Source organism: Chelmon rostratus, chromosome 7 (genome assembly GCF_017976325.1).
Source record: "Chelmon rostratus isolate fCheRos1 chromosome 7, fCheRos1.pri, whole genome shotgun sequence".
In the NCBI taxonomy this organism is placed as follows: Eukaryota; Metazoa; Chordata; class Actinopteri; order Chaetodontiformes; family Chaetodontidae; genus Chelmon; species Chelmon rostratus.
This window is the reverse complement of record NC_055664.1, coordinates 28,927,810-28,945,136: the sequence shown is the minus strand read 5'-3', so window position 1 is coordinate 28,945,136 and position 17,327 is coordinate 28,927,810. Positions and strand designations below refer to the sequence as shown.

The 17,327-nt window shown below is 46.0% G+C and overlaps 3 protein-coding genes across 3 annotated transcripts; 2 read left to right on the top strand and 1 right to left on the bottom strand.

Moving 5' to 3' along the window:
- Positions 1-179: 179 nt before the first annotated feature.
- Positions 180-4,979, bottom strand: lipt2 (lipoyl(octanoyl) transferase 2). The gene is given in 6 exon segments (XM_041940571.1): positions 180-856; positions 858-1,095; positions 1,932-2,058; positions 2,137-2,451; positions 4,109-4,246; positions 4,934-4,979. Coding segments are annotated over 4 exon segments (702 nt in total). The 5' UTR covers positions 2,446-2,451; positions 4,109-4,246; positions 4,934-4,979; the 3' UTR covers positions 180-828.
- Positions 4,899-9,218, top strand: rnf169 (ring finger protein 169). The gene is made up of 6 exons (XM_041940570.1): positions 4,899-5,239; positions 6,180-6,250; positions 6,336-6,422; positions 6,592-6,692; positions 6,844-6,934; positions 7,261-9,218. The coding sequence occupies exons 1-6, from the start codon at positions 4,942-4,944 to the stop codon at positions 8,410-8,412; spliced, it is 1,800 nt and encodes a 599-aa protein (XP_041796504.1). The 5' UTR covers positions 4,899-4,941; the 3' UTR covers positions 8,413-9,218.
- Positions 9,219-12,412: 3,194 nt separating this feature from the next.
- On the top strand, positions 12,413-16,833 carry spcs2 (signal peptidase complex subunit 2). Its single transcript, XM_041940585.1, has 5 exons — positions 12,413-12,477; positions 13,360-13,443; positions 13,782-13,942; positions 14,064-14,198; positions 14,457-16,833. The coding sequence occupies exons 1-5, from the start codon at positions 12,436-12,438 to the stop codon at positions 14,641-14,643; spliced, it is 609 nt and encodes a 202-aa protein (XP_041796519.1). The 5' UTR covers positions 12,413-12,435; the 3' UTR covers positions 14,644-16,833.
- Positions 16,834-17,327: the final 494 nt, after the last annotated feature.

The window sequence follows — 17,327 nt, the reverse complement described above, 5'->3', positions numbered from 1 at the left end:
GCATTTTTACAGCGTCTCATTCAAGTATTACTGTGTGCTTAAAATTCAAGAACAGAATCCACAACTTCCGGTCAAGCTGTGTCTATTTCTGGCAAATTTACATAATTACATCTCTTTACCATTTAATCAGACTTGAGTTGTAACGTGATTTCATAAACGTCATGTAAACCAGATCAGACTGTAGAAACCAGATTTCAATATTTATTCAACAGGTGTAGACACAGAAATGTAAAAATGAGGCATTATGGTTTTAGTAGTATTTAGACGGTTTTCATCACTGCCAAACTCCCCTTACTCTTTCAGCCAGTCACGATGATGGAATTACGATCTTTTTAATGGGAATTAAGGGGATAATTAATGGATTATGTTATAATGAAGTATCTTTTTAGATTGGATATGGTACCTTTTGAGGAACCCTTAAGGTCAGGTGTATTGGACCCTTATCTGGACCTTTAAAGGGCCTTAGTTTTTCTTGTTAAGGAGTAACCTGAGGGATAACTTTAATGTTTTATGGGGATGTTTTACCCATTAAAAATACATGATAAAACCAAATAAAACCCCTTTATCAGAACCTATAAATTATCCATTAATTGGACCTGAATTTGGGCTCAACCCCATAAAATGTAACCAAAAAAGCCAACTCTGAATCTGTAGACGAGCTGAAACGTTAGGGTCATTTCGAGGTCCAACTTCAGAGTTATATTTAAAGGAAATCAGTAAATCTGAGAAGGATTTAAGGGCCTGCTTAGCAAACAAGACACAACATTTAAATCTAAACACACCCTCGGTTTGGATGCACAGACATGAAACCGATGAAAACCGTTACGGTCAGTTTCTACGCTGATGATCCTCTGCTGTCCTGATCAGTTTCAGGTGTTTGTCTGTCTGTGAGCTGACAGCTGAACCGGTCTCTGAATGCATCCAGCAGGTGAGGTATGGCTTCCTCCACGCTGACTTCTCTCTGCAGCTCAGCGCTCAGCGACGTCACTCCTTTGCCTTCGATACCACACGGCACGATGTGGCCGAACCACGACATGTCGGTGTTACAGTTCAGAGCCAGGCCGTGAGACGTGACGTAGCGCCCACAGTGGATTCCTAGAAAACACAACATTCAAGGCTTTTGAAGAAAACAACCTTCGTACACGGATCAGGTGTGAAGTAGGCTGACATTTAGACTGATTACTGAGAGCAATAATTAGGCCTACTTTACAAACCACATGGGGGGTCATGCAGGAACAACTCGTACAAACAAGTCTGATCTTAAATGGAACTGGTTGCATTTGTTGATTAGAATTTTCTTCTTGTGTTCAAATGAAATTCAGCAGCTCCAGGTGTGTTGCATCAGTCGTGGGCGGGGCGTCCGACCTGCTCCACAGTTTGAGTATCAGCTCAGTGCAGATTTCCGACAGCTGGAGTCATATTTTCTTTATTAACCCTGAATCGGTCACTCCTGACTGCTTTGGAACAAGGCCGAATTTCTGCCAGTTCAGTTGTCGTCTGGCGTTCAGTCGAAGGTCATGATGTCTGATTAATTAGTGAGTGATCAATGATCTGGCTGTCAGGTGATCAGTTGGAAATGTTGGTTGGCTGTTTGGAGTTTGAACAGGTGTACGGTTCGATTTCCAAACAAAACAAGCTTGTTTTCAAAGCGGTAAAACATCGTCTGAGTAGAAGTGTAACGCTGCCTTTCCCTCTTCTTGTCCAACACTGTCGCAGATGTATTCGTGTTGTTTGAATTAACTGTCGGTTCCACCTTTACTGTCTGTTCATGTTACACCTGTAACCCTAATGGCCACAAATACACAGCGCTGCTGAACAAGATAACTTCAGTTCATGAATCAATCAATCACAAACCTAAACCAGAATTTCAGGTAATAAATACAGAAAAGTTCCTCATGAGGCCCAACGACAGAGAGGCGGAGCTGCCGTACCGATGGCACAGATCTTGTTGTCTCCGACCCAAACTCCAGTGTGAGGAGACGTCGACGCTTCGATGCCAAACCTGCTGCAGACGGAGATGATGGTCTTCTCCAGCTCACAGACGTACCAACGAACACTCTGAGGGACCAGACCAGACATTAACACGGGACCGCTCACACTAAACCGTAAGAAACTCAACGATAAATCATTTCAGACCTTCTTGAAACTGGTCAGGTTGAGGACCGGGTAACAGACCAGCTGTCCCGGCCCGTGGAAAGTGATGAGTCCTCCACGGTTGGTGCGATACACCTCGGCCCCCAGCATGCGGAGTTGGTCCAGGAGGGGGGCAGGGTAAGGCTTGTGGCGGATCCCGGTGGTGTAGACAGGCGGGTGCTGACACAGCAGCAGAGTGTGAGCTGGACCGGACCGGTGCTGGTTCACATAGACCTGCTGCAGCCGCAGAGCCTCCTTGTAGGAGACCAAGCCCAGACGGACCACCTCCACCACCGGCTTGCTGCCCTGCATCCAGGACTAGAACCAGACCAGACCAGAACATTAATACAAAAAAATGTCTGTTAAATCAGGTGTATGGTGTTTGTGGGCCTGAGGAGCTTTTCTGGGTCAACATTAAGTGCGAATGCCTCATTTCCACTGAGCCGAGCCGAGCGGTGGAAAGGAAGCTTCAGAGGTCTAAGTTTGGGACTGCTGGTCGCTGGTCTACAAAAAGATTTCAACTGCCGGCTGTGCTCTATAACCGATTATCTGGATCTCATTCTGGTTCAGGCTGAGCTTTGGCTGTTCTGTCCAGAACAATCGACAGAACTCTGAAACCGTCCTGCTGTTGAAGCCTCTGCAGGAGTTTGTGTCTTGTGGTGAACTTGAACCTTTTGATTAATTGATTAAAAGCAGTGAAAACTATCCCTCAGAGTTTCTCAGAGTCCAGTGTGACGTCTGCAAACGTCGTTTTGTCCACCAGCCAGACTCAGTTCACTGTGATATCACTAACGTCGAACTGATTCATCGAGATAGAATTTTACCTCTGTATAGAATATTATTTGAAATATTTATTATTTAAATACTGTCCCTTAAAAAAACAACAACTTTAATTTACCCTGAAAATACACAAACACTTTAAACTGCAAGGATGTCAGAGGTGAAATCCTTTTAAAATTTACATTTCAGGTTTACCCTTTAATCTTAGAGGGGCCTTGATTTAAAATTCATGCTTAATTAATGGACTGTCATATTTTAAGTTTTGTTTTTTTATGCTTTCAATAATGCCTTAACATTTACATTTACATAACTTAAGATGTGCCGTTAAAACACTTTTTTCTCAGATGGGTACAAATTCAGAGGTTCATCACAAATCTGGAAATAGGATGAGATAAAACTTTATTAATCCCACACCGTTTATTTTATTGTTACATACAGCAAAGAGTAAAAGAGAGACATAATAAGAAGAGAACAACAATGTAAAAACAAACTATATGTGTACATTATATACAAGAGTCTGAGCATACTGCTGCCTACAGAGAAGAATCGGATAATAAATACAGCGTTTTTATGATCGCACACAGTAAAAAATAATATTGCACAATATGTAAAGGATATGAGCGTATGCTGCCATAAATAACATCCGTGAAACAGCAGCTTTGTGATGTTGTCATGGCAAACAACATCAACACACTAATGCTGGAGTTGTATATTCAGTTAATTAAAACTAATTATCTGCACAATATACCGAATAACATTGAGGCCATCTTCTAAGGTTTTTCCAAAACTGGACCTCACCTCTGGTCCAAAAGGCTTCTTCAGGTCTCAGGTATTTGCCCTCTCGCAGGGTCATGACCCCGTCTGGCACTGAGGCCATCCACACAGATTTTCCCCTTAAAAACTGCCTTAAGAATACCTCAATGCTTTATATTACAATTCATTACTTTATGCATGAATTTAAATCAAAGAAAAATGCCGCCATTCCATTAGTCTTAATGAGTCAATTAATTAAGTTTAACAGTAATATATATTCATATAGACAATAAAAGAAGAGCCCTTAAACCTCCTGCAGCAGTTTGACCTCACCGACAGATTCAACACAAACTACAGTTCAGACTCCCTGAAGCTTCCCGGGTTAAACCCGAATTCAGATCATCGCAGTTTAATCACAGTTTGGACATAAAACCTGTTTTACCTCTTTAACTTCACCGTTCAGTGCTCAGATCTGCTCCTCTACCCGCTCCGCTCGCTGTGCGCCGCCATTGTTCTTCTTCGTGTCTTCTTCGACAGTGAAATCGGTCTATTTCCGTTTTACGGAGCACTCTGCTGCCACCTGTCGACCCGAAACAAAGACATTTTACATTAAACCGTAAAAGTGTGCTTTATCCACACACGCACGCACGCACGCACACACATACACACACAAATTCATCACTTCCACGATTTGATTTATACCTTTATTTATTTCTCGATTTTAATTTGTCTGTCGTTGATGCTGCGTTCAAGAGCAATTGATGCCACCAACCAAAACAACATTTGCAATGTGGTAGAAAACAAAATAAAAGAGAAGAAACACCGAATCTAACAAAGCTATAATTCATAATGAATTACTAATTATCTACTTTGAATACTTGCAGTATACAAGTATACAAAGTAGATTATATACTGATGTATAAAGACGACACAAAACAAACGAGTACAGAATCAAAAATCCCTTTTACGAACATCCTCTTCCGGTCCGATGTATACTGTCAGTAACTGACGCTCAGGTGTGGTGTGTTCGCAGGTAGACCAGCCTGTAAACACACAGAGAAATTTTGGGTGGCTGAACCGAACCAGCTCAGGGACCGTCCGAAACTACGTGTTCCCACTTGTCCTGAATCATCCACGGTGACGTAAAATATGTGGGCGGGGCTAGATGTCCAGCACCGCCCTTCCGCGGGCCGCAGCCGGGACGACTTGGTTCGGCGGCGGCAGGGCGGGGTTTGTTTTGAGAGCGGACCGGAGAGAGAAGACTCACCAGGGAAGATGGCGACCGCAGGGTCCGCCGAACGGCCTGGCAGACCGGCCAGCGCTGCCGCCGGGAGGCACCGGTCCGGGTCCGGGCACGGAGCCGGGTCCGGGTTCAGCCCGGCGGAGAACGAGGCGAAGAAGTGCCCGGTGTGCGCGGAGGGGCAGACCGGCGGCAGCCCGCCCTGCGGACACCCGGCCTGTCCGCTCTGCCTGGCCCAGAGACGGTCCGGCAGCGAAGAGCGGCTCCGGAGGAGCAGTGACCCCGAGAGGAGCAGCAGCAGGCCGGGCAGGAGGGACAGCGACAGCCGGAGAGGTCGGTGTGTTTCCCGGGGAAAGTACAGCTCATAATCCGCTGTGTCAGCACCACCGCTGGCGGTTTGTTCTACAAACCAACGGCAGGAAAAGCAAGCAGCCAGAGTTTAAGTGTTCAGCTAAACTTTGGTCTAACTTTAATCGTGGCAGCAGGAGGCCTGAGGAGGTGATGAAGGTCTGACAGGTAACAGTGACTGAGCTCAGATCAGCTGACAGAAAACACCAACACACCGTGCGGCGGCGTGAAGGCAGCCTGAGAGTCTGCTCTCTTTGGATGGAGTTTAGGACGAAGCTGCTGAAGCAGAAACTGACCTCCAGTCAGCTGAGTTAGACACAAATCAGTGAGAGAAAAACAGACTGTGCTCAGTCTGCTGCTCTCAGATCTGCTGCGTTCATGTACATGTAGAACAGCTGCAGGTGTGAACGGGGTCGTTTTCTAGCTTTAGTCAGATTTGTAATCCGCTCTGCTGCTGGAGGACTTGTCCGGACTTGTACATGTGTAGGAGGAGCTGATTTACCACAGTAGTAGTAGTAGTAGTAGTAGTAGTAGTACTTGTTCCTGTCTCCTTCACCGTCTTTATCTGACTGTGTTTTATCTTGACTTCAGCTGTTGAAGCAGAAAACTTTCTCAATTATTTGAAGCTTTGTTGTTTGTAGTAACGAGTCTGTGATTTCACCACGAGACAGTTTAAATCAGATTTTACTGCGGCGTTTAACCCTTCACCACCTTCCTCTTCCTCAGTTGATAAGGTGTATGATGATGTGTGTCAGTGTTGTCATGTGACACGACACACACTGTTAGAAGGTCATGTTCATAACTGAGTTTTAAAGATGTATTCAAAGACACGCCTCAAACGATGACTGAACGGGACTCTCTGCTTCAGTTTCAGCCTCCTGCTGTGGCGTTCAGGTGAAGTCACTCGCTTGTTTTGTCTCCTCAGAGTTCTTCGTCTCTCCTGCTCTCATCCCCAAATGTTCCGACGCTGTATCAGCTCCGAGCGGGAAGCACAAGGTGAGTTACCGACTGTCACTGAAGGCAGCACGCGCTGAGTCTGAGACTGATTCTAGTTCCTGGCTGACTGGCTGTTGTGTTTCAGCTGCTGCTGTTTGAGGACAGAGAGGACGCGAAGAGGAGGAACACTATGACCTGTAAAGACGAATCGGTGCGACACGATGAAGAGCCTGTAAGTCTGGATTAAAGCAGCTCCTTCGGTAGTCCAGGCGGTCGTGAATGGACTCGGCTCTCAGCTTCAGATGAATTTCTTTATGTCCAGCTCAGTGTTGCTGTTTGGGTCTTTGGGTCTCTGCATGCAGCAGCTGCTCAGATGTCTTTTAAATGGCTCTTTTTCTCAGGGGGTTCTGTCCGACTCTGAGAACGAGGAGCCCATCAGCAGGAGGATCAGAAACATCTCAGCTTTCATCAGGAAAACTAAAAACTGTGCAGCCTTCAACGGGTGAGCAGAACGAGTCCATGTGCATCACCAACGTTATTATTACGACATCTGAATGCCTGTCAGACCAGCTCGGGGGCACAGAAGCTCCCTTACAGACAGTAGTTTCAGAGCTGAAGCCGTGTGACCTCTGACCTGTGTTTGTCTTCTCCAGCGGCTCTCAGAGGAGTCAGAGCTGCACCGACCCGGTGGAGGACGGAGGAGGGAAGCTGAAGGTTGTCGCCCAGCCGGCCCTGTTGGACAGAGTACGTTACACCACCTGTGGTGACCACGACCAGGTCGATCCACAGTTTCCTCTGGTTTTTACTTGCAGCCATAAAGATTTTCAGGTTCTTTGACACAAAGTTGTAGTTGAGTAACTTTCTCCAAACCTGGAGATTTAAAAACGTCCGACAAATGAAGTATCTGCTCATCAAGTTCCAAAGATCCAAAGCTTTTATTATAGAGGCCAGATGAGTGAATTCGGTAGTTTCAGCCTGAAGAAGATGGTGTGTTTGTGCTTTTTTGTCTTTCTGATCCTAAACTGTGTCTGAACTCTCTTTAAGACGCTATTTGTCTTCTCGTCCCTCAGGTCGGGATCAGTCACAGCTACACGGCAGGAATCCTTCTCTCCTCTGAGAACAGTCGTTCGGTCTCAGCTCCCATCACCGCCCCTGACCGGAGGCTCACCTGGCGAGCCGTCGTCTCCTCCTCGTCTTCGTCGTCGACTCCTCTGGGCCTCCCCCCTCCTAGACCCGAGCGCTCGATCAGCCCCGAAAGCAACGACAGCATCTCCGAAGAACTCAACCACTTCAAACCGATCGTCTGCTCCCCGTGCACGCCGCCCAAACGCCTACCGGACGGACGTCTGATGGAGCCCACCATAGTGAAGTCCACACCCAGGAACCTGACCCGCGGCCTACAGAAGGCCACCAGCTACGAGGCCAGTCCTGCCGTCCTGCAGAAGTGGAGGCAGATCGAACTTGACCGCCAGAGCCTCAAAGTGAACTCCAAGGCAACGCTGACGAGCCCCGTCAACGAGCTCCACAACAAGACTGGCGGGTGGGAGGAAGGTGGCGGGGTCATCGCAAAGACTCATCAGTCCCCAGCGGGAAGGGATGGCGAGGGAGTGATGGCTGTCAACAAGAGGAGGCTGCTTTTCGACCCTCCGGCCGCTGACACGGATCCCTTCCAGAAACAGTCTGTAAAAATCAGAGTCCCTGCAATCCGCTACAGCACTGAGGCGACTTTCAGAGGAAGTTCAGACTTTGAGCCGACTGTCGGCACTCCTGAGTCCTGCAGCGGAGGAGCTTTTTTTAGTCGAAAACAGTCGTTCTCTCCATACACTAAGAACTCTGGTTTCCAGTCGTGTAAATTAGTGCCAAAGGACTCGCAAAGTCCAAGGAAGGAGTCCGACAGTAGCCTCCACAACCAGTCTACCTCAAGGAGGGGCAAGAAGAGGGAACAGAAGACCAAACATCTGGACTCGGACCGGGACTCGGACCTAAAGAGGAGCCGGTCGGTCAGCCAGGAAGCCTTTGACGATCGGTACATCTGTCAGATCCAGCAGGAGCGTCAGGACCGAGCGCTCGCTCTGAAGCTGCAGAGACAGTTCGACCTGGAGAACCAGACCGTCAACCGCAGGAGGAGCCCTGACGCGTACTTCCTGCGGTCCTGGATGTCCAATCAGAACCGCAGGAGGCGCGGCCTGAGGAGATCCAGACGAATCAATAAGAAGCACTAGAGAGGAGTCGCCTGCTGACTCAGCACAAAGACAGACGGGAAGAGGTTCATATATGCAAGGTGACGACAGGTGAAGGATCAATGAATGTTTTCACAGGACCGTCATCTCCACGGCGAACTCCAAACACACCTTCAGTCAAAGCTGTTGAGGAAAAGGTCAGAAATCTGAAACTGAACATTTCTTCCAACATTTCACCAGCAAATCACCAAAACTGACCGAACCAATCAGCTGCAGCCTGAAACCTGAACCTGAGCGGTCCGACAGGATTGAACTGATCTCAGTAAACTCTGGAGGACAACAGGACAAAACAAAAGGATGTTTGACTTTATTTTGGACATTTGATAGATGAAAGGATGAATTGACCAATCAAAAGCCATGTGTTGACCTCAGTAGAGACTAGATCTGTCTGGTACCACTTCTGGGTGAAGCAGTCGGAGGCCTGTGGGACCAGAACCAGAGACCAGTTCTCCTGTGCTGCCGTTCCACTTCCTGGTCCAGGTTTTAAAGCAGCAGTTCCCAGTTACTTCATATTGATGGTGTTATTGGTTATTATAGTTTGTTTTACTGGGTCCACCAACTTAAAAACCAGTAAACGGGGGCGTCGCTGCTGAAGGAGTCTCTGATGGTCTGTCGTTATGGTTCTATAATAATCCTTTTCAGCATTTGTCCGTCAGGTCAGGAGGCAGAGTGCACCTGCAACACACACACACACACACACACACTCACACACACACACACACACACACACACACACTCACACACTCACACAGACACACACACACTCACACACTCACACACACACACACACACACACTCACACACACACACACACACACACACAGACACACACACACGCTCACACACACACACACACACACACTCACACACACTCTCACACACACACTCACACACACAGACACACACACACACACACTCACACACACACACACACACACTCACACACACACACACACACACACACTCACACACACACACACACACACACACACACACACACACACACCAGGTTCTTGTCTCTCCAGTCAGCTGATTTTGTAAACCTGCTCTCAGGTTTGATGATTTCAGATGTTTGTAATTTTCCGTGTGAGCGAGTGCAGCTCACAGACTGCAGACAGGGAAGATGATCTTTACAGTCCAGAGTCCACGTGAGACTGAAACGGTTTGACTCTGAGCTGCTGCTGGTTCACTTCTCTGATGACCTGAAGCAGGTGAAACACTGATGCAGAGAAACAAAGAAACCCCCCCCCCCGTTAATCTGCAACCTGTCCAAAAATCTAGTCAAATGATGTGCAGTGAAGCTGAGGCGTCAGGGGCCACTGGGGGTGTCAGGCTTCAGGGTCTCTAGATGTCTGGGCCTCAGGGGCCCCTGGAGGTCTGTGGCATCAGGGGCTTCTAGATGTCTGGGCCTTCAGGGTCTCTAGAGGTCTGGGCCTTCAGGGGCCCCTGGAGGTCTGGGGCTTCTGGAGGTCCAGGGCCTGTGTCGGAGCTGGAGGACCCTGTTGAAAAGACCAGAAGAGTCCAGCTGACCTGTGGGCTGAAACGGCCCCGGCAGTTCTCCCCTGATAACTGAGTCCTGCTTTCTTCACCAGTAGTTCAGGTGTGTCCCAGAGTGTCTGCTCCCACTGGACTCCCTGGTCTTCCAGTCTCAACCCTCTCAGACCTCGTGGCTGGACTCTGTTCATGTCCACATTATTTTCCATGTTCAAAGTTCTGGATCAGGATCATTAATGTTGAAACTAATCGCGGCTCAAACGAAATGAAGGCAGACGAGAAATAAAATGAAAAGAATGTCACTGAGAAAGTCCTGCTTCAGTAAAAGTACACAAGTATTACTAATGACATCACTAATTAAATCTTAAAACAGCATGTTTGTCCTTCTAAAACCTCATAACTACATTTGAAATCAAGCTGCAACAATGAAAACGCAGATTTTTACAGACAAAGAACAGCTCAGTTAAAGTTTTCATGTGTAAATTTACTACAGGAGTCTGAAAGTGAAGTATTTCCCTCTGGATGGTGTACAAGAAAATGGAAAAGAACCTTGAAGTGGACTTCAGGAACTGAAATCGGCTCCGTGTGAACAGGACCTGGACCGAGACTCGTAGTTTTCATTCCTCCGTCTGTCGATGGATTCCTTTCTTCGTTCTTCGGTTGTTTTACTTTCGTTCCTTCGTTGTTTCTGTCAAAGCGTTTGAATCATGTGATCGTCCACGAGCAGATTCTTCTGATCAGCTGATGTTTGTGTTTTATCGACAGAGACTCTGAAGGGCTGTTCATCCTTCGGTCGATGCAGTGTGGGGGGGTCGGGGACTTTAATGCTGAGTGCCAAATGATCTGAGACTGTGTGATGTTCAGAGTTTATGGTTCAGTGTGTCAGCGGCCGATCTGTGGCCGCTGAACCCGAGCAAACCTAAAAGAGCTGCGACGCCTCAACAAGTGTTCTGTCTTCTGTTTGTCTCCGTGCACCTCAGAGAACCTCAGAGAACCTCAGAGAACCTTCAGAGAACCTCAGAGAACCTCCAGCTTTCTTTGTGCTCTGGAGCTCCGAAGCTTTGAATCTCAGGAACTCTGGATCTCAGGAGTTCTGAGGCTCAGGGGCTCTAAAGCTCTGAAGCTCCAGAGCTCTGAAGCTTGTTAGATCAATCAGTTAGATTGCTCTGATGTGACAGTAAACCAATCGATTAATCAGTTCTACGTTGACATGTCAAAGAGTTTCTCGTTTTAGCAGCCTTCATCAGGGTCTTCATGATGAGACGGTTTTGAAATATTCTGATGAAGACTTGAAACTGAAACTGAAACAGATCATTTTCTGATGAATCAAACAGCTCAGAGTTACAATAACTGATAATGAGATCAATAGTTGTTAAAACATCAATAATAAACTAGAAGAATCTGTTATAATTCAGAGAATCTCGTTAATCTGATGTTTCAGCTTCAGACAAAAACAACAACAGGTGGGGGAAATGTTTTACTGAAGTAAAAGTACCACTGCAATGACATAAGAGTACTGCACCGCAAGAAAAAGCACGCATTTCAAATCCTACTTCAGTACAAGTACATAAGAGTTATCAGCTTCACGTAGTAAAGGTATCCGCAGTAACAGTACTGTGATATTCTCAGCTTAATGTAGTAAAAGTATCAGCAGAGAAAGTACTGTAGTATTTTTAGCTTCATGTAGTAAAGGTATCCGCAGTAACAGTACTGTAGTATTCTCAGCTTAATGTAGTAAAAGTATCAGCAGTGAAAGTACTGTAGTATTCTTAGCTTCATGTAGTAAAATTATCAACAGTAAAAGTACTGTTGTATTCTTAGCTTCATGTAGTAAAAGTATCAGCAGTAAAAATACTGTAATATTTTTAACTTCATGCAGTAGAAGTATCAGCAGTAAATATACTGTTGTATTCTTAGATGCATGTAGTAAAGTATCAGCAGTAAAGATACTGTAGTATTTTTAACTTCATGTAGTAAAAATATCAGCAGTAAAAGTACTGTTGTATTCTTAGCTGTATGTAGTAAAAGTATCAGCAGTAAAAATACTGTAGTATTTTTAACTTCATGTAGTAGAAGTATCAGCAGTACAAGTACTGTTGTATTCTTAGCTTCATGTAGTAAAAGTATCAGCAGTAAAAGTACTGTTGTATTCTTAGCTTCATGTAGTAAAAGTATCAGCAGTAAAAGTACTGTTGTATTCTTAGATGCATGTAGTAAAAGTATCAGCAGTGAAAATACTGTAGTATTTTTAGCTTCGTGTAGTAGAAGTATCAGCAGTACAAATACTGTAGTATTCTCAGCTTCATGTAGTAGAAGTATCAGCAGTAAAAGTACTGTAGTATTCTTAGATGCATGTAGTAAAAGTATCAGTCGTACCGGTCCAGAAAGGAAAGCGCGCGTTGCTGCCACGTGCACGCGGACTACGTCAGACGTGACCGATCGTTGAAACGTCGCTGAGAGCCAATCAGATGCGTCCAGGTCACAGGTTCTGTATCTGTAGCGGAAGAGAAGATGGCTGCTGCGCGGAATGGGAAGACCGGACTCCTGGAGAAAGTGAGAATTTGACTTTTATCATTTAGTCAGCTGAGAGAAGAAACGCAGGTTTTAATTTCCTTCTTCATGCCGGACTAAAGCGACACAGAGTTCAGCTGTGTGTTAGCCAGAAGCTGTGATTCTGACCATCGCTGTTAGCGAGCTAAGCTAACGTTAGCAGGCTAAGCGGATGTGATTTGAATTAAAGTTAAAGTAAAAACAGAGTTAATGAAGAGTTAACGCTCAGTTTGTGTCTGCTGTGCACGTGAATCCGTCTGAGGGTGACCTGCAGCGGTTTGTTCAGGTCCCTGTTTTCAGACAGATGCTGCTTTATCTGCTGCACCAGACCCCCCCTCACAAAACAGCCGTTTATTTCTCACGGAGGAGTCAGGCTGCAGCTGCAGAGCTGTTGTTAGCACATGTTAGAGGTCTCTTCTGCATTTAAATCAATAAGTCGAAAACAGGGCAATGTCTTTTTAAAATGTTAACCTAAAATACCTTTTTAATAGTTACTGATCTTATCAGGATGCTGTATCTGTCCTTCAGGTCTTTGTTTATTACTGTTTTTACTACATATTATTACATATTAATGCTTTAACACAAAGTCAGGGTTTAGTCTGAAACTTAACATCCTTTTTACACGAGTTTTCCTGCAGTGTGTTGATACCATGTCATGGTATTTTTGTATTCTCACTTGAGACAGTACTGCAGTATTGGTTGAAGTACATGGGTTGAGGGTACTGTGTGTACGTTTACTGCTTGCTTTCTCATGTTGGATATTAACTGCTTTTGCAGATTTTTTTTAATTTGCATTCTTATTTTTATTGTCGTTATTTCTTTACTACGAACAGAAAACGGGTTAACTTCAGGATGAGTCGTAACAGTGAAATGTTTGTGTTTCAGTGGAGGATCGATGAGAAACCAGTGAAAATAGATAAATGGGATGGAGCTGCCGTCAAGAACTCTCTGGACGATGCTGCTAAGAAGGTCAGCTTTCATTCTTTTATTCTGAAAGGTCACTTTCATTCTTTTATTCTGAAAGACCGCTCAGTACATACATGAATTCCAGTCAGTCTGTTGATTTTGAAGGGGTTTTTATCGTGTGTGTCTTGAGCTGATCGTCACCTGTATGTCAGCGTCAGGCCCACCAATGACAGCGAGCTCCTGTTGTAGGTCTTCTTAACGCACATTCGACCATATTAGCGCCTGTAAATTGATATCAGCATCTGCTAGCTTGCTGTTTTCTACATGTGCAGCAGCAGATCTCACCCTGCCTGAACTTTAGTCATCAGTGTTTCTGCCTCGTCCTGCTGCGCCCCCTGCAGGTGCTCCTGGAGAAGTTTGGATACGTGGAGAACTTCAGCCTGGTTGACGGTCGTCTGTTGATCTGCACAGTCTCCTGTCTGTTCGCCATGTTGGCTCTGGTATGGGACTACCTGCACCCCTTCCCCGAGTCCAGACCGGTCCTGGCCTGCTGCGTCATCTCATATCCTTTAAGCAGAACACAGGAAGTACACCTGAGCTCACCTGTTGTGATCTCATTGATCTTTCATACACTGACAGCACAGCGTGTGCGATGGTTTGTGTTCCCTAACCTCCTCCATCACGTACTTCATCATGATGGGCATCCTGACTCTGTACACCTCCTACAAGGAGAAGAACATCTTCCTGGTGGCCCTGCAGAAGGATCCAGCCGGCATGGATCCGGATCACGTCTGGCAGCTCTCCTCCTCCCTCAAAAGGTCTGGATGAATTGTTACCCAGCATGCACTCTGATCTGATCTCATTAGATTATTGTGACTCCTGCGTTGATGCAGAGGCAGGAAGTTCCTGCTGTAGCTGGTTGAGGTGAAGCTCGTTAATGATCAGCTGACTGTTTCCTCCATCAGTAATCGGTTGATTTTTGGTTTGTCAGATTTCCCCCTCAGCGTTTCAGTGATAAACGTGAAGTGATGTCGGAGCTGAAGGCGTTTGTGCTGACCGTGTGTGTTGTGTCACAGGTTCGATGACCAGTACACGCTCAGAGTCTCCTTCACCGACGGGAAGTCAAAGACCTGGAGGGAAGCCGAGTTCACCAAGTCCGTGTCGGTGTTCTTCGACGAGAACGGGACGCTGGTGATGGACCAGTTTGAAAAGTCTGTCTCTAAACTCCACGACACGCTGGCCACAGAGAAGAAGACCAAGTGATGCTGAGAACGTTCAGCGGCCGCTTTTGATGCTCGATTTCCTTCCTTCCACACGGCTCATTGGTTCACTTCACATTCGTTCACGTCGTCTTCCTCGGTGATCATTGGCTCAGATCTGAGAGTCGCCCGCTCGCCGATGACATCATCGGTCTCATGAAATCATCTCCAGACTGTGATGTCACATTGTGCTGCAGCTGCTATTGGCCGAGAGTTTTGTTGTTTTTCTCCGGAGGTTTCAGCTTCTTAGCATCAAGTCTTCGTCAGTGGGTCGAGTCTTCTTCGTCGTCACGGAGACACTGAAGTTGTTGTGGACGTTGAGTCATGTGACAACAAGCTGAAAGCTCTGGAAAAACAAAGTTAGTGGATCAAAGCTCCATTTGAAGCTGTCGGACAGCGTGAACGTCGTCAGATCTCTGGTCCATGTTCAGTTTAGTGAAGACGATCTGACTCCTGATCGAGTTTCCACCTGAATCGAGTCGACTCAGTCGGCGAATGAATCGGTCCAGGTGTTTGTGGGCGTGTCACAGCTGCAGCTCTTTCTCCTCCAGAGTCCGTCTGATAGAAGTGAAGTGAAACCAGTGAACTCTCTGAAAGGAAGGAAACCTGATGTGACTCAGTCAGCTCAGCTGTCGGTTACAGTCCATCTCAAACCGCTTTGATCAGTCAGAGAATCTGCTTCTGCTAACGGTTTTATTTCATTTGGTTTTTACGGTTTATCGTCGTTTTCTTTGCGTATTCACGAGACATTTCACGTTTCAAGTTGGTCACACTTTAGAATGAAGCTCCTCAGCAGGACCTTGCTTCACTTCCTGTGTCACGTTCGGGGGGGAGGAGCTGTTGTGTTCTCAGTTTTCACTTGTTTACCGTCGTAGTCCGACAGGTCTTCCTCTCGCTGCTTCGCTGCTTCAGGCTCGGCCGACTGCTCTTTGATCGACACCCTGCTCTGGATATCCAGCAGCTCATTGGATCATTTTCAGCACCTGTTCGCTACTTAACAAGAATTAACTCCTCCTTTGTGACCCGGCTCCAGTCTGTTAGTGCAGGAGCTCGAGTTGTCGTCAGTGTTTCTGTGTGAAGTTTAGATTTTTCTGGAAGTTCGAAGAACATTTCAGCTCCTGTTGAAGGTTTCTGAAGACGGAAAGTGAGGCGTCGCGTCGGGCCTGGCTCGTTCCTGCTGCGCTGCGAGCTTTGTGTCAGAAACTGTGATAACAGGAAACAAGCGGCCTCTAGAGGTGACCAATCACAACGCGACACGTCACCTGTGTGAGGAGCCGTGTCAGGGAGCAAACACACCTGTGAAGGTCACACAGGTGAGAAGCTGCAGTGGATCAGATCAGAGCAGCTGGTGAATCAAATGTTTTGGGTCCAGCTTCGTGTTTCCAGACAGATTCTTTCGTTTTTTTTTACTTTGTCTCACTGTCGGACGAACATTTTTACTTTTGTCATGTTAGAATCAGACACATTAGCATCATTAGCATTTCTCAGAGGAGCCGAGAGGCCTGTGAATGCTAATGGTGCTAAAGACGCTAAAGACGGACGTCAGTGGTTTCCTCTTCAGCCTCCTTCAGACGTGTTGATGCCTTACAACAGGAAGTGGACTGAATGTTGACCAAACGTTTCATTTGGGATGTTTTTATTTTTTCAGAGCCTTATTCTGTCACTTCTGTCTGTGAAAACAAGTTTGTGAAGATATTAAAGATGGTTGTTGCTACAGAAAGTCCTCAGAAAGTTTTTAATGTTTCTTCTTTTTCTTTAAATATCAGTTTCATTTTCTTACTGTCTGCTCTTCCTCTGCAGTACCACAGTGTAACCACCAGGTGGAGCTTCACCTGTGAACACTGTGCTCAGCTGTGACTTTTTTCAGTGTTCTCATGAGCTCCACTCAAACACACCAATAAAAACACGTCCACATCACACTGAATCAAACAAAAGCCAAGTGATCTGAAGTCACAATATTTCTCCTGATTCATCAGTTCCTGACAGACAGAAGAAGCTGAATAAAGTTTCACAGTCGTGTAGTTTGATGACCAGCATCAAAGTCAGACCTGATTGTTTCTGTGTCTCATGTGAACACAGACCACAGTGAGGATCTCATCAGGTTGAAGGATGAAGTTTCTCTTTCTTCAGTTAAACTGTTTAAAAGCCTCTTGGATCAGCTGAAAATGCATCGTCACAGAGCTGAAAACAGGCTGTTTGTCTGAGATACGAGGTTCTCACAGGACAAACGTGATGATCTTATAGAATATGATGCATCGCTGTAGATTAAACCAGCCAACAGGATATAAAGTAGTTCAGATGAGCTCAACCTGAAACATCTGCAGAGTAAAACAGACAGACCTGATCCTGATGTGTCTTTGTCTGTTTGTTTTCATTTTTTCTCAACTTACAATAAAGTTTTTCTTGTTGATTTTTTGGCAGCTGCTTCTTCATCTGCTCTCTGTCTGTCTGTCTGTCTGTCTGTCTGTCTGTCTGTCTGTCTGTCTGTCTGTCTGTCTGTCTGTCTGTCTGTCTGTCTGTCTGTCTGTCTGTCTGTCTGTCCGTCCGTCCGTCCGTCCGTCCGTCCATCTGCACATCAGCTCTTTGTGGTTGGTGGTAACGACAGCTGTGTTTCTTTAGTCCTGTGCTTCACTTGAATGCAGGACTAGTATTTATACTGTGTATAGTTACTGCTTTTACTGCTTTACT

Excerpts from the sequence above, each read along its gene's own strand:
- rnf169 (XM_041940570.1), top strand. The coding sequence starts at position 4,942 with ATGGCGACCGCAGGGTCCGCCGAACGGCCTGGCAGACCGGCCAGCGCT. Across the intron at positions 6,251-6,335 it reads CTCCGAGCGGGAAGCACAAG|CTGCTGCTGTTTGAGGACAG; the intron begins GTGAGTTACCGA and ends GTTGTGTTTCAG. Across the intron at positions 6,423-6,591 it reads TGCGACACGATGAAGAGCCT|GGGGTTCTGTCCGACTCTGA; the intron begins GTAAGTCTGGAT and ends TCTTTTTCTCAG.
- spcs2 (XM_041940585.1), top strand. The coding sequence starts at position 12,436 with ATGGCTGCTGCGCGGAATGGGAAGACCGGACTCCTGGAGAAA. Across the intron at positions 12,478-13,359 it reads AGACCGGACTCCTGGAGAAA|TGGAGGATCGATGAGAAACC; the intron begins GTGAGAATTTGA and ends TTTGTGTTTCAG. Across the intron at positions 13,943-14,063 it reads CTGGCCTGCTGCGTCATCTC|GTACTTCATCATGATGGGCA; the intron begins ATATCCTTTAAG and ends CTCCTCCATCAC.